Source organism: Crocodylus siamensis, chromosome 5 (assembly GCF_052110815.1).
Source record: "Crocodylus siamensis isolate JL-2025a chromosome 5, ASM5211081v1, whole genome shotgun sequence".
Lineage (NCBI taxonomy): Eukaryota > Metazoa > Chordata > Crocodylia > Crocodylidae > Crocodylus > Crocodylus siamensis.
The window spans coordinates 39,553,144-39,568,439 of NC_143399.1; the positions used below are offsets into that span (position 1 = coordinate 39,553,144).

Consider the following 15,296-nt stretch of genomic DNA (forward strand, 5'->3'; position numbering starts at 1 on the left):
TGCAGTGTGCAGTGCAAGTGCCATGCTCTGGGGCCATGCCTGCCCCGCCCCCCTACCCCCAACCTGTCCCTTGTCTCTTGCAGCGACTATATCATCAAGGAGAAGACGGTTTTGCTGCAGAAGAAGGATAACGAGGGCTTTGGCTTCGTGCTGCGTGGTGCCAAGGGTGAGGCCCCCCGTGCCAGAGGAGAGCTGTATATTATGGTTGGAGGGCCATGTCCATGGAGCTTCTGTATGACACTACTTAGCTAGGGACTGTGGGGTGCCCCATGGCAGGGAGGCTGCCCCCCCCACTCCTGACCCCGCTCTCTCCCCACAGCGCAGACCCCCATTGAGGAGTTCACACCCACCCCGGCCTTTCCTGCTCTGCAGTACCTGGAGTCAGTGGATGAGGGTGGCGTGGCCTGGCGCGCCGGGCTCCGCATGGGGGATTTCCTCATTGAGGTACTGGGGAGCTCCAGGAAGTGTGTGTGTATATGTGAGTGGTTGGATGTTACTGCCCTGCCTCCTCTGGTTGGGAGAAAGGGAGGGCCAGGGTTAGTGGGGGGCAGGCAGGGGGCTGCAGGTTGTGAATGAGGAGCACTAGCAGGGCTGGGGGAGCAGGGGGCTGAGGGTCAGGAGTGAGGGGCACTGGCAGGGCTGGGGGGGTCAGGGGGCTGTAGGTCAGTAACTGTGGGGGCTAGGCGCTGTGGATCAGGAGCAGGTGGTGCTGCCCCTGACCCCCTTTCCCACTGCCCCAGGTTAATGGGCAGAACGTGGTGAAAGTCGGGCACCGCCAGGTGGTGAACATGATTCGCCAGGGGGGCAACAACCTGATGGTGAAGGTTGTCATGGTAACCAGGAACCCTGAGATGGAGGAGGCCATGAGGAAGAAAGGTACTATCGTAACCCCACCATTACTCCCCTAAGTCTGGCAGAGGCTGGGTGCCAGGATGCCTGGGTTTTTTCTCTGGCAGTGGGAAGGGAGTGAGGATAAATGGGCTAGGGCAGGGGAAGGGCTGGGAACTAAGATGCCTGAATTCTGTTCCTAGCTCTGGGAGAGGCAATGTTAGAGCAAGGGGGTTAGGAGGCCAAACTCGTGGGTTCCATCCCTGGCCCCGCAGGGAGATGTGGTCTCATTTTTGGAGGGATGGGTGTCTCATTTGCATGTCTGTCCCCCAGCAGCCCCACAGCAGACGAAACGCCTGCCTCCCCCAGCCATCTCGCTGCGGTCCAAATCCATGACCTCTGAGCTGGAGGAGATGGGTAAGGGGGGCCTGGGGAAGGGAAAGGATGGTGTGGGAGAGAGGTGGAGGGTCCCAAGGTGGCTGAGATGGTGTGTGTGTGTGGAGGGAAGCATCTGGCCTCTCACTCTCTTTCTCTCCTTCTGCCCTCTGGCACCCGGGACCCCATCGCAACCCCTCACAGTAGAAAAGGGTAAGTGCCATGCCCCTTGGGCTTAGTGACCCTTCCCCCCAGCCCATTCTTGCTCCATGCTGGGTGGGGGCTGCTTGCACCACCTCAGCTGTGTACAGGGAAGCTTGTAGATGGGTGGAAAACTGCCCAGGGACCCCAGCCTCTTTCCTCACAAGGGTTTTCACCTCAGCCCCCTGGGCTTGCTGGGCTGTGGCCTGGTACCTCACTGATGCTGTCTTCTCACTCTTTCCCCAGTCTCCCCCTGGAAGAAGAGGAATGGTGAGTGCTGGCCTTCCCTCATCACCACCTGCCCCCTGTGGCTCTTTCCTCACACACCAAGACCCATCCATGCCCCCCTAGTTCCCACCATGCCTGTTCCTTGGTTATTGTCTCTTCCCTGGGTCACCGCCTTCCCCTTCTGTCCCTGCAGAGTATGAGCCAACCCTGGCCACCGAGAAGAAGAGGACAGTCTATCAGATGGCGCTGAGTACGGCATGTGGGAGGGGGTCGAGGGCCTGGGAGCCCTGATACCTGGGTTCTGTCTCGTGCCTGGGAGCGGGGTGGGGTCCAGTGGATTGGACAGAAGGGTGGGTGGGAACCCAGATGCCTGGTTTTGGCCCTCGCTGTGGGAGGGGAATGGGTGAGAGACGGGGACTAGGAGCCAGGATGCCTGGGTTCTGTCCCCAGCTCAGTGGCACAATTGCAGGGACAGATTGCCCATGGGGCTGGTTGCTACCACTCAGTCTTGCATGTGGGTAGTGGGAGCACAGTCTCCCTAACCTTGGTCTGAGAAGGGTTGCAGTCTCCCTGCCTCTGTTCATCTGCTGCCTCTCTTTTTCCAGACAAACTGGATGAGATCCTGGCTGCAGCTCAGCAGACCATCAGCGTTGGTGAGGGGTCCGGGTCTGGGGGGCTCCCCTCCCTGGGGAAGGCCCGGGGAGCTAAGGGCTACTTCACCCCTGAGGTAGGATGGGCGTTGTCCCTACTCCCATAGCTACATGGGGAGCTAGGATGTCTGGGAAGGAAGTTGGGGACTGGTGGATTAGAGCAGTGGGGTGGGAGCCCAGACACCTGGGTTCTTATCTCAGCTCTGGGAGGGGAGTTGGGGTCTGATGGGTTAGAGAAATGTGGGGGCTGGGAGCTAGGAAACCGGGTTCTCGCCAAAGGAAGTGGGGCCTGGTGGATCCCAGGTAATTTGCCAACCAAGCCTAATAGCTCCTTTTGCCTTTGAAATGGGGTGGAGAGGGGGAGCAGGGTATCAGCCCTGACCAGCCCTTTGAAGAGGCATCCCACCTGAGGTTGTCTTACTGTGCCCTCACCAACTCCAGACCAGGCTGAGTCTGATTTCCCTTTGTCTCTTGCACTAGCAGGACACTGGCAAGTGGGGAAACTGAGTCAGGCCTGGGGTGCCTCCCAGGTACTTTTCCCTCAGGGTGGCACAGTTGCTATGATGCCAGCTGACCCTCTCCCCTGCTGTCTCTGCAGCCAAACTTCGAGCCTCACCGCATGGGCCCGCCTGGCTACGATCGCCCATCATACCTGCCTCCTGGCACCCCTCAGGGCATCGTGCTGCGCCAGAAATCCATTGGTGAGGGTGGCAAGCTTGCTACCGGGCGGTGGGGCCAGGGTGCCTGGGTTCTCTGGGAGGGGAGAGGGGTCTGATGGGTTAGAGCAGTGAGGGCAGCGAGCCAGGATACTTGGGTTCTCTTCTGAATTTGGGAGGGGTGTTGGGGGCTGGTGGGTTAGGGAAGATGGAGTTTGGATACCTGGGTTCTACCTTGGTTTAGGGAGGGGACTGGGGTTTGGGTCTTTGAGTGCTGGAGAAACTGGGAGTCAGGACACCTGGGTTCTTTTCCTAGGTCTAGAGGCCACATGGTGGGGGCACGTGGGATGGTTTGGTGAAGCAGGGCAGGGGGAGACCAGGCCAACTGGATCCCCAGTTGACCACCCCTGTGCTGTCTGCCCGCCCACCCCCCCATCCATCTACAGGGGCGGCCGAGGACGAGAAGCCCTACTTGACGCCACCGGCCATGAAGTTCAGCCGCAGCCTATCAGTGCCGGGTTCAGAGGACATCCCGCCCCCACCCACCACATCCCCACCCGAGCCCCCGTACAGTACCCCACCCTCGGCCACGGGCCGCCTCACGCCTTCTGTGCGCTCCACCTTCAACCCCAGTGCCGAGGCCAAGCTGTATCCAGGCTCCCTGCACCCTGAGCCACCTACCTTTGATAGCCAGGCCCGGCGGGATCGCCTCTCCCTCTTTCGCCAGGAATCGGAGCAGGTGGGTGAGGGGCTGCGGGGCTGGCGTGGGCACCATACACCCTCTGAGCTGCGCTACTACAACCTGCCGGCCCGATCTGCCAGCACCGCCATGTATGTGCCAGCCAAGCCTCTACGCCGCAAGGGTCCCCTGGTCAAGCAAACGAAGGTGGAGGATGAACACCGCCAGCAGGGCGCTGCCTCCCAGAGCCAGCCACCAGGGCCAGTCCCACCGCCAGGCCCCTTGGCCACCCCACCTGCCCCGGAGAAGAGCTCCATCGCTATCCCCACCATTGTCATCAAGGCACCCTCCACCAGCAGCAGTGGGCGCAGCAGCCAGGGCAGCAGTATGGAGGCTGAGGGGCAGCCTGAACCAGCACCTGTGCCCGCCTTGCCCCTGCACAACAGCATGGACTTCACCAGTCAGTTTGGGGCAGCACTGGTGGGTGCAGCCCGGCGGGACCGTGAGTGGCACAGTGAAGCCCGGCGACGCTCTGCCCTCTTTCTCTCCACTGAGACCCCCGAGGATGAGGTGCCTGAGCCAGCACCTGCTCCTCGCCTCCGCCACTCCAAGAGCATTGATGAGGGCATGTTCTCAGCTGAGCCCTACCTGCAGCTCAGCTATGGCCAGCCCCTGCCACCAGGCACCTACTACCAGCCCCGGGCCACCAAGGCTTATAGCGGTAGTCCCAGCACCACTAGCGCCTTCACTACAGTCTGCTCCAGCTTCCTGCCTCAGCTGCAAACCCGGCCAGGTGGGGGCCCCTCGCAGCCCCTGGTCCATCCCTTGACAGGAAAGATCTTGGATCCTGGCTCACCCTTGGGGCTAGCATTGGTGGCACGGGAGCGGGCGCTGCAAGAGTCCCAGTCCCAGCAGCAGCAGCAACAGCATCAGGGGCGGGCAGAGGCTGAGGAGCGGAGGTCTCGCCCTGCCTCTCCACGGTTCAGTGAGGCAGTGCCTGAATCTCCCCGAGACAGTGGTTCTGTGCTGCGCCTCTGGGGGACACCAGTGGGTGAGCAGGGCAAGGTGGAACCCGAGAGCCCACGGTGTGGCCCTGTGGCAGGTGAGGCCAAGGGTGGGGCAGCCGCATGGGCGGCTGAGAAGCGGGCGGCAGAGGACGGCGGGGAGAAGCTAGAGCTTCACGTCCGCTTTGTAGAGAACTGCCGGCCACCAGAAGATGGTGAAGGGCCAGGCCAGAGCCCCCCAGGCCGTGCTGAAGAGAACGGGATGCCCCTGCTTGTTCTGCCCCCGCCTGCCCCCTCCATTGATGTGGATGACGAGTTCCTGTTCACTGAGCCACTGCCACCACCCCTGGAGTTCTCCAACAGCTTTGAGAAGCCCGATTCGCCGAAAACGGGTGGTGAGGCCCCACCACTGCCTGCAGCCCCGGAGCCGGCGCCGGCCGCCACCCCGGTGGCACCGCCACCACCGCCTCCAGCTACTACAACGGTGCTGGACTCCACCACGTCCAGCCTGACGTCCTATGACAGCGAGGTGGCCACGCTGACCCAGGGTGGGGCCCCTGAGGCTCGCGAGCCCCCTCATGTCAACTTCTCCTCGGTGGTGTCATCCATTCAGATCCCGGCACCCGAGGCCCCTGAAGCTGTGACCGATTCAGGAATTGAGGAGATTGACAGCCGCAGCAGCAGCGACCATCACCTGGAGACCATCAGTTCCGTCTCCACTCTGTCCAGCATGTCAGGCCTATCCAGCGAGGGTGCTGAGTTGCTGGACACCTACATCACCTATCTGGATGGGCAGGCGTTTGGGGGTGCTGCTGAGAAGGGCCCCCTGCCTGGCAAACTGCGGTCCCGCCCCTTCCCTGCCCGCCGTGACCCTGCTACGCCCACCAGCTCCACCATCTCAGTGGCGGCCTGTGCCGAGAATGTCTTTGCCCTCACACCAGCACCCACCAAGGAGGTGCCTGCTCCCCAGCGCCGCTCGCCCACCCTGCCCTGGGAGGAGACCACCCCCACCGCCAAGACCTCCCCTGTGTCAGCTATGAAGGCCAGCATCATCAGCGAGCTCAGCTCCAAGCTGCAGCAGATGAGTGGGGTGTCCTGGGCCCGCCCCCCTGATAGCGCTGGCTCCTTCGGCACTGAGCGACCTAGCTCCCTGCAGAGGCCAAGGTAGTAGTGGGCGTGAGGAGGAGGAGAAAGGAAGGAAGGAAGGAAGGAAGGACCCGCTGCCCTATGCATGTCCCTCACCGCGCCGCCACGCATGCTCGCTTTTTGGGTTTGTTTCCAGTCTCATTCTCCAGCTGGCTGTGTGCCTGTCATGCCTGGGTGGTTCACGGAGCACGGGGAGGGGCTTTGCTATGCCCAGAGGCTCCAGGGTTGGGGGTTGGGAGTGGGGGCAGCCAGCTAAGCCCCACGAGGCAAGAGGGATGCCCAATATCATCTCTGCAATTGGAGGTGCTGTAGTTGAGGGAGGGTATGGGTGTGATGGTGGGACAAGGAGCCTTGTGGCTCTGGTCTTCCTGGGTGCTGGGCATTGCTCCCCTTCCCTCCCCGCTCCCCGTGAGATCCTTGCACCCAACTCCCCTCCATCTGTCACTGCCATGTCCTGTCTTTATGTTGCTCCATGTTGCTGTTCCTTCTGGGGGCTCATCTGTGCTGGAAGAATTTGCCTTGGGACCTTCCCCTCTCCTCTGTGGGGTGATAGGCTTTAGGGGGCTTAGGCCCCACTACCCAAGGGAGTGCAGGGGATTGTGGGGAGTGAGGTATGCAGATGAGCTGATTTGTATTCCTCAAATCAGGAGATCCTGCCCCCCCCCCCCCGTGCATACTACTGTAATCACTAGACCTTGCTCCCATATAATCCCCATCCACATACATGCATACCTATAGTCACTAGACCTCACTTATAGATTCCTCTCCCCTGACCCAACACACACATAGAGCTACAATCACTAGACCCCATTCATAGAATCCAGGAGTCTTGGCTCCCAGCCCTGCTGTACTGGCTCATTAGACCCCCTTGCTCCCCTTCCAGATCCCAGAGTAGGAGACCCCTGGGTGCTGGTTGTAGACAGCTAAGATGTGGGGCCCCTGGGCTCTGTCACAGGTGCATTGAACTGTGTGTGAGAGGTGAATTCCAGGTGTGCAGATGTGTCCCTTTGCAGGCATCCTCCTGCCTGGCACCGGGATGTCATCAGGTGCCGGGTTGGTTATGGCCATTCACACTTGCTTCCTCAGGCTAGATTAAGATCGGGGCTGGTGTTCGTCATGAACTTGTTTGCAGGGCAAAAGCTGGCTGTGTGGCAGGGGGGAGGTCTCTCTTAGCTGGGGGGGCCTGGGGGATGGGTGCTAGCTCTAGGGTGGTCCTGGCTATTCCAGAAGGGGGCATGGTGGAGCAGGAGGTGTGGGAGTCCTGGCTGCTTCAACTCCAGCAGTGGATGCTGTAGGGGTGCTGTGGAGAAGAAGCTGGGGTGGGGAGGGTGTGCTAGCTGGTCCAGTTCCAATAGGGACATTTTGTGGGTGCTATAGGGCAGGGGGGCTTCTGGCTGCACAAGCCCTGGCAGGGGGTGCTGTGGAGTGGCCAAGGCAGCAGCAGCTGACTGGGGGTGGGGGCTTCTGGCTGGGGGCTTGTGTGTTAGGAGGGTTTGGGCACAATAGATATGGAGGGGTTCTATGCCGGCTACCTGGGCCTATGTCCCCTCTAACCCCATCTCCCTCTCCTGCCCCGCCCCTCCAGGCTTCCCGAGGACCCGTCAGCCCCGTTGGTGCCCTCCAAGCCGTCCAGCAGCCTCTTTCACAACTGGCCCAAGGCTGGGCCGGGCAGCAAAGCGCCCAAGAGTGTGGAGTTCGACATCCGCCCAGCGCTACGGCGTGCACCCAGCCCCGCCACACTGCCCACGGAGCACAAGATCAGCCCGGCACCTCGGCCCTCCTCCCTGCCCATCTTGCCCTCAGTGCCGCTCTATGGGGGGGTCTTCGACCTGCGCGGCTCCCCCACCTCTGGGCACCCCTTCCCCGACTTCCCCTCAGGCAGCCGCTCCCTCTCGCCCACCCACTTCCTGCCCCCACCCACGGACAAGCCCTTCGGCGCCAAGCCCCTGCCCTTCTGGACCAAATTCGACGTAGCCGACTGGTTGGACTATCTCAACCTTGGGGAGCACCGCGACCGCTTCCTGGACAACGAGATTGATGGGTCCCATCTGCCGTCCCTCACCAAGGAGGATTACATCGACTTGGGCGTCACCCGTGTCGGCCACCGCATGAACATCGATCGTGCCCTCAAGTTCTTCCTGGAGAGGTGATGAGAGAAACCTGCTCCCCCATCCCTTCCTTCCCCCTGGCCCTGCCTCTCCTCCCCACAGCGCCCTGCCCAGCGTGAGAGGACAACCCTTCCTCTACTCATACGTGCACACACACACACGCACACGCACCCACCCGCCAGGGCACAGATGCCTGAATGTAGCTGATTCCCCATTGCCAGGAGAGATTTGTGGGTGCCTGGAGGGGGCATTGGGGAATGTGGGGGACTGGTAGCTAAGCTGGGTTCCTGATAGTACCCCTTGTCCCCCACCATAGAAATGGGCGCCATACAAAGACCCTCCCCTATCATGGAAAGATGGGTTTCTGAATCCATGGGAGCAGCCAGGAGGCTGAGGCCAGGCTGCGGGGTGCAGCAATGAAGCCTCAGTGTAAATGTGCTCAGCTATGCGTTGGCTTCCATAGGTACATACACACGCACACATGGCTTCACACCATTGTGTGCCCAACCCTGTGCTGTTGTCAGACCCCACGCTATTGCTTGAGCCCATGTGCACACCCCCTCTGCCCCCGTTGTCTGTGCCTGCTCACCACTGCCCACTGGTGCGTGCGTGCTTCACTCTGCTGTACCTTGAGCTATGGCAAGTTGTTCACTTGTATGACTGCCCCCTCCCCCTGCTTTATTACGCTGCTCTTCACACGGGCACCCTCAGCCACTGATTACTGCAGGGGCACGTGCCCTTAGGTATATCATTTTCCCTTGTGTGCCTGCTGCTATGTCACTTATGAATGCACAATCAGCTGCCCCCCTGCTTGCACCAGGGCTCATGAGTGGACACTCAGCTGCCCCCCCTACTTGAACCAGAGCTCACGAGTGCACACTTGGTTGCCTCCTTCCCCCCGCTCCCCCGCTTGCACCAGGGCTCTTGTGTGCTTGCTGCACACAGGCTAATACTAGTGCTGGCATACATAGCATGTCTGCCCATTGCTTAAACTGAACTTACGCCATTCATGTGCACGCTTGTGTACACAGACATGCTGTGCTCTGCATTGGCTCTTGTAGGCACACTTATGCTTGTACCTACCTGCTTGCTTGTGTTGCTCTGCTCTGCTGGCTTGGTATCCACCTCTCCTCCCACTCCCAAGGTGCCGCTCATACTGGCTTCACCACCCTTCACACTATGCTTTTGCACATACTTGCTTGGCTTTGCTTCCCTCATTGGCTGCTGGGGTGGGGAGACTGGGGTGACTACCCCTCAGTTTGGGATGACTCCACACCAATGGAAAGTGATGGGGGAGGGATTTTCCACCTCGTGGGGCAGCAGGATTGATGGGGGGGCATCAGGTGTGCGGTGCAGAGGGCAGGTACCTCCCACCCCTGCAGCAGGCAGGGGCTGTTACTTTGGGGGCCCCTCTACCCTGTCCCCCACTCCCTCCTCTGTTCTCTTCCTGCAAAGTCCTGGCTTGGGGGGGGCCCTGTGCCGGGGGCTCTCCTCTCCCCCCCCCCATGCCCATGCTCAGCTGCCAAAGAACGGGGGAGTTGCAGGGGGGTCTGGCCCTTCCTCCCCTACCCCCCAGCCCGCAGATCAGTGCCGCTGCGACGGACTCAGCTCTGGACCGTGGTGCCCTGGGGCCAGGGGGCACTCAGCTGCTCAGGGGCACCCTCCTTCCTCCCCGTTTCGCTGTGAACCCCAGTGTGAAGCTCCGTCCAGGGGTGGTGGTGGTGGGGAAATCCCCCCTCCTCTTGCCCCCAACACTCACTGCGTCAGGGATTGTGTGATACTGTGTGTCTGGGAATGGTATGCCCGCCCCTCCCATGCTGTGGCCATTTACCCCCTTCCCTACCCCTTCTCCCGTGCCTGCCCCGTGGCCACGTGAGCTCCCCATATTTCCGTGTGCCACGGTCATCTGCCCCCATTCTCCCCATTGTGGTCACAGGGCCACTTCATACCACCCTGTCATGACTCATATGGCCTCTTCCCTCTGCTCCCCCCATGCCATGGCTGTGTGGCCCACCCCCCCGTCCCTCTTCCTGCGCCGTGGCCGCGTGGCCGTCTCTAAGGGCTCTCGTCTCGTCTCATCTCGTCGGACCGTCCACGCCGGCCCCCCCTCCGCGAGGGAGCGAAACGAATAACACTAGAATGTCTTCCAGATGCATCTGACCACCCCCCTCCTTTGCCCTTCCCAAGAAAAGCACCCCTAGACCTGTCCGACCTAGCGCTGCAACTCTCAGCCTCCTCCTTACAGCGCCACAGGACACCTGGGTTCCATCCCAGCTTCAGGAGGGAAGTGGGGCTCTGGTGCATTAGGAGCAGGGAGTATTGGGCAGGCTGGATACTTGGAATCTATCTCAGTTCTGGAAGGGGAATGGGGTCTTGGGAGAGGTCAGAGCAGAGAGCAGTGGGAGCCTGGAGCTCCATGGCCTGGAGCAGCTGGGGCTGAGAGCTGCAGTGCAAATCTGGCCTCCCCTGCCATCCCTGTCAGTTTAGTGTGTTAGGGATGGAGGAGGGGAAAGCTCTTTCCCCAGGATTGGGTGTGAGGGCAGCAGAGCTGATTCTGGGATGGGGGCTGTATGCACTGATCCCTGGCTTGGGGAGGGGGCTGGACCTGCACTGGAGGGCCCTTCCCCATTGCTCCATTCTCCTATGGGTAGCAGGGCTGGGGGCAACCCAAATCCCAGTAACAGCCCAAGCACCTGTACTGTAGTATCTGGGTGACAGGCACAGTCCCCCCACTCCACCCTACCTCTGAGCCTCTGTACTGCTTCTCCTGTATGGGAGACACCCATGCTCAGGCACAAGCTCCCGTGGGAACCCAGGTGTCTTGGCTCCCAGCTCTCCCTACTCTCATCATGGGGCCCTGCTGCACTTTGGGCCCACCCAAAGTCAGGGGTCAAACCCAGGTGTCTGGGCTCCTACCCCTTCTCTAATCCACCAGAACCAACATTCCTCCCAGAGCTGGGGTAGAGCCCATGGATCTGGGCTCTCCCCTGCTGCTATAACTCAGCAGTCCACCCATCCCTCTCAGAGCCAGGGGAAGAACCCAGGCGTCCAGGCTCCCTGCTCCCCCTTGACCCCAGCAGAGACTCAGAGATTGAATGTAATAAAATTTGTGCCAATTTTGAGATGGGCGTGGCTGCCTAAGCTACCCCCCCACGTCCCCTCTGTCTGCCCTTCCCTCCTCTAGCCCCTGAGACTCTACCCTGGTCCTGGCTCTAACTGCTAAAATTGACCCAGCTGCCGGCCCTGCCTCCCCACCCCTGCCTCCCATCCACCTCCTTGTACTGCTCCCTCTACCCTGCCGGTCCCCCTCCGTTCCCCTGCTGCGTCCTCTCCACCGCCTGTGACTGGCGGCCCTGTTTCCAATTCTGACCCGTGTATAGAGGAACCAATGTAATTTACTGATTTTATTTGCAAATATAAACTCTATGGGATACAGCAGTTGTTGGGGGTGAGTTTGTGTGTGTACATGCATGTGCTGGGAGGCTGTGAGGATGTGTGGGCCTGGGAGTGTGAGTTGTGGGTGAGCGTACCTGCACGTGTGCTGGGAGGCTGTGGGGATATGTGCACCTGGGAGCGTGATCATGTGTGAGCTCTATAAGCACTAGTATACAGCTGGACCTAGGGCAGGGTTTGTTGGTGCTACACCATCGCAGGCTGGTGAAACATGTGTCTGTGCATGTACATACGTATGTGTATTCGGGCCCGGCAGAAATGCGCGTGCCCGCAATATATGTTGCGAAGCAATGTGCCTACATGTGGGTGAGGCTGTATGTGCGCATGTAGTACACTAGGAGATGGGGTGAGTGTGCCTGGGTGAAGATGGGTGGTGTACAGGCCTGGCTGGGTGTGTGTGCGCCAGGTGCCTGTTTTCCCCCTTGAGGGGTACGGTGGGTTGAGGGTGCATGGGGGATACAGCACCTTGGTTTCCTGTGCCCCTGGGATGCCCACATTCCTGCCTGCCCACCTAGGGAACCTGCAGGGGGCAAGAGCTTCCTACTGCTGCTCCTGGCAGCCCGTCCCCCTCCCCATTCATGCCTTTTCACGTGGAGGGACTTCGGGGGGGGGGAAATAAACCATCCAATCAGTAGGGGAGAGGGTTGAGGCAGGGTGCTCATCCAGCCAATCGGGGTAGAGACAGCCGGATGCACGCGTGGCCATGTAAAGTAACTTGTGGGGGCGATTCCCCACTCAGCCCTGCCCACTGATGTCACGCCCCCGGTCCATCTTCCACCGGAGGCCCCGCCCACTGAAACCCGCCCCTGCAAGGCGCGCCCCCTTCTAAGCCCCGCCCTTTCCTCACAGCAACGCACGCCTCGCTCCACCGCCCTCCCTATACCCTGGAGCCCCGCCCCCAGCACCCATCCAAACTCTGTCCCTTTATTTAGCCCCGTCCTCCCTATTTCTGCACGGCTTCCTGGTCTAACCTCCCCTCCCCCACGCGTGCAGGATTCATCCTTGGATGATACGCGCCCCTTAAACGGTGCTTGTACATTCACACGTGTGCCCCCCAACCCCATGGTATCTTGTTGGGGCGAGCATGGGTGATAGGGGATGGGAGTGGCGGGGGGTCCCATGTGGGGGGGAGTCTGGCCCACGGATGACCAAGATCGGGGGCTGCAGCTGTATCCTTCCCACCTTCCCTTAAGCCCCAGCCTTGTGCACAGGGGCTGCAGATCCCCCAGCAGGGAAGGGTGGGAGCGACTGGGAAGGGGCACGACTAGGGTAGAGGGGGCTGGGATCGAGATGTAGGGGGGGATTAGGGCTGGGCCCCCACCCCCCAAGCAGGGCGCCCAAGCCCAGGCTACTGCAGCGATCCAGGGATAACGCCCCCCTGTCCCACACTGCGCCTTGGGAAGATCAGAATGGAGCCCAGGCATCCTGGCCCCCCGCGCCGCCCTGCTCCCCCCCAAACCTGGGGAAAGAACCCAGGAATCCCGGCTCCAACCACTGCTCCAGCCCACAGGGCCCTAACGGCCTTCCTAGAGCCGGGATAGCACCCAGGAGTCCAGGCTCCCCAGACCTCCCCTCCCAGAGCCAGCTAGAACCCAGGTGCCCGGGCTCCCAGCCCCCCACTCCCAGTTTCCTACCTCTCCTAGAATACCCCCCTCCGAGTCACACTTGTTTTCACAGCTGGGTAATTAGTGCAGGCGCCTGCGGCTAATGAGCCTGACTGAGGAAGGGGGAGGGGGCTCTTGCTTCTAGCCCAGCGACCGGGAGGCAGCTGAAGGGGTCCCCTCTCTGGGCCCCACTACATGCAAGTCCCTGCTCCCACCCCACTGGCGGCTCCAGGAGATCTGGCTGCCCTGTGTTCCTGCGGACCCCCGACTGCTACAGCCCCCCCCAAACTGAAAGGGACCCCAGGCTACAGGCTCCCACAGATCCTGCCCCCCCGCCGCTCCAGGGACTGTGGGACATCCCCTGCAGCCTGCTGCAGCAGCCCACATCCTGGGTAGTGGGGCACTGTCTCTGCTCCCTTGCTCTGATCATCAGGGCCCTGCACCCTGATCCACAGCCCCCAGCCTCCACACTGGCAGCCCCCCCACTCAAGCCTCCCCCCCAAGCCTCTCTTCCCCCCACTCACAGCCCCACCCCACCTTGATCTATACACCTAAGACCCTCAACACCCTCCTACCACCCTGCAACCCCCTCCTCCAGCTTGACCCCCATCCCCCACATCCCCTGGGAGCCTGAGCCAAAGCCCCTTCCCCTCCCTCCCCACCTCATTAATTCCCCGCATGTCTCAGGAGATTAATTGGCCACTGAGATAATTAAGTTAAAAGCCGAAGCCAGAGAGGGAACCGCAGAGTCGCTGGCACTGCGCCGGGGGGATGGGGAGCCAGGGCTGGGGAGACGTGGGGAGGCCAACTGGGGTTGTATGCCCTGAAGGGGAAAGACACCTGCTTCCTCCTCCCACCTCGGCCAGTGGCCTCAAGGGCAGCACCTCCAGGAGAGCACAGATCTCTGCCTGTTCCCCATGTCCTATGCCAGGCAGTGGGCCTAGCCCCTGCCCATCCTGCCCTAGCCGGTGTGGCATGGGAACAGCAGAGGCTGGTGAGCCCCCGTGGCCTGGCAGCCCTGGTGCTGCGCTGCAGCGGGCTCTAATGAAATGGGCTTTCTGGCAGCAGGCCAGGGACTTGGGGCGTCTCGCCCCCCATTAATGCATCGCTCGGGACTGCTGCCAGGAGGCTGCGGGTGTGGGACGGGTTGGGGGAGGGGGGCTCCCCTTGGGCATTGAATCCTGTGCCCCTGGCGCTTTGGTGCTGGGTGGGGGTCCCTGCCTCCCCTTTGCACTGCAGACCCCCAGTTCCCTGCTCCTTCTGGCCACATCTCCCTGCTTTTCCCCTCTTTTCCCCATCACTGACCTGCCTATCCCACTCCTGACCTCCTCACTCCCTTCCCGACTACCAGCCTGGCCTATTCCCTAGCCTGAATGGGGGAAAAGATGCTGAATAGGCCTGTTGCCATGGAGACTGTTCCCATGGAGACCGCCGGTCCTCACCCCCTGCTGCCATTATTCCTCCAGGAACTTCTGGATGCATTTGAGGTGGAGGAGAGGAGAGGAGAGGAGAGGAGAGGGAGGGGTGAGGGGGGGACCAGGAGGTGAGGACTCCTGGGCTCTATCCCCCACTCTGGGGTAGGAGATCTGGTGGGTTAGAGTGGGACGGAAGAAGGGTGGGTAGTGAAAGCAGCTGGGAGCTAGGATGCCTGGGTTCAATCCTAGCTTGGGGAGGGGAAGGGAAGAGGAGGTCACTTGGTGGGTGGCAGCAGTTGGGGCTGGGAGCCAGGATGGCTGGGTTCTGCCCCAGCTCTAGGTTGGGGACCAGGGGTCAGGTGTGTTAGAGAAAGGGGTCTGAGAGCCAGGACTCCTGGGTTTTAGCCACACCTGTACTGGGAGCAGGAGGAGGAGGGTGGCTGGGAGCCAGGACACCTGCATTATTTCCTTGCCTGGTGGAAAAAGGGGCATGGGCTGGTCAGTCTGGCTTTGGCTGTCAGGCTGTGGCTGCCCCGCCCTTCTGAGTAATTGCTCTTTCCCATCCTGGCCAGGCCCCTGGGCCTGGCTGTCACTCAGCATCAGTGTCAGGTACCCAGACAGAGATGAGCAGAGACATAAGTGACAGCCCCCTGCCAGTGCCAGAGCTATCCCGCCCCTAGCATAGGGAGGGCACACCCACACCATGAGGGGTCTGGCACATGCGTGCATGCACAGGGGGGTGGGGGGACTCAAGTAGGTTGTGGGTGTCTTTGGGTACTTGCACATGCACATGGGAGCATGGAGGTGTGTGCACATTCTGGGCTGTGTATATGGTGCTTGCTCAATGGTAAACCACATAGGTACATCACTCACACATGTGCAAGCATGCTTGTGTGGACACTGACATGTACATACTCTCTCAGCCTCTTTTTCATGAGTTCCCTTGAGC

General features: G+C 61.0%; 1 protein-coding gene across 6 annotated transcripts in view; it reads left to right on the top strand.

Annotated features, from left to right (window-relative positions):
• SHANK1 (SH3 and multiple ankyrin repeat domains 1) overlaps positions 1–11,310 on the top strand; it is a 43,504-nt gene extending 32,194 nt beyond the window's left edge. For 4 of the 6 annotated variants that reach the window (XM_090047212.1, XM_090047215.1, XM_090047216.1 and 1 more), the window contains 10 exons: positions 84–166; positions 320–444; positions 741–876; positions 1,162–1,245; positions 1,651–1,674; positions 1,826–1,882; positions 2,238–2,359; positions 2,881–2,983; positions 3,385–5,785; positions 7,353–11,310. In XM_090047212.1, the coding sequence (XP_089903338.1) occupies positions 84–166; positions 320–444; positions 741–876; positions 1,162–1,245; positions 1,651–1,674; positions 1,826–1,882; positions 2,238–2,359; positions 2,881–2,983; positions 3,385–5,785; positions 7,353–7,917 (3,700 nt within the window). In that variant the 3' untranslated portion in view covers positions 7,918–11,310. Of the gene's footprint in view, positions 1–83; positions 167–319; positions 445–740; positions 877–1,161; positions 1,246–1,650; positions 1,675–1,825; positions 1,883–2,237; positions 2,360–2,880; positions 2,984–3,384; positions 5,892–7,352 lie in introns of all 6 variants that reach the window. The other 2 variants (XR_016442324.1, XM_090047214.1) reach the window with 2 other exon arrangements.
• Positions 11,311–15,296: the final 3,986 nt, after the last annotated feature.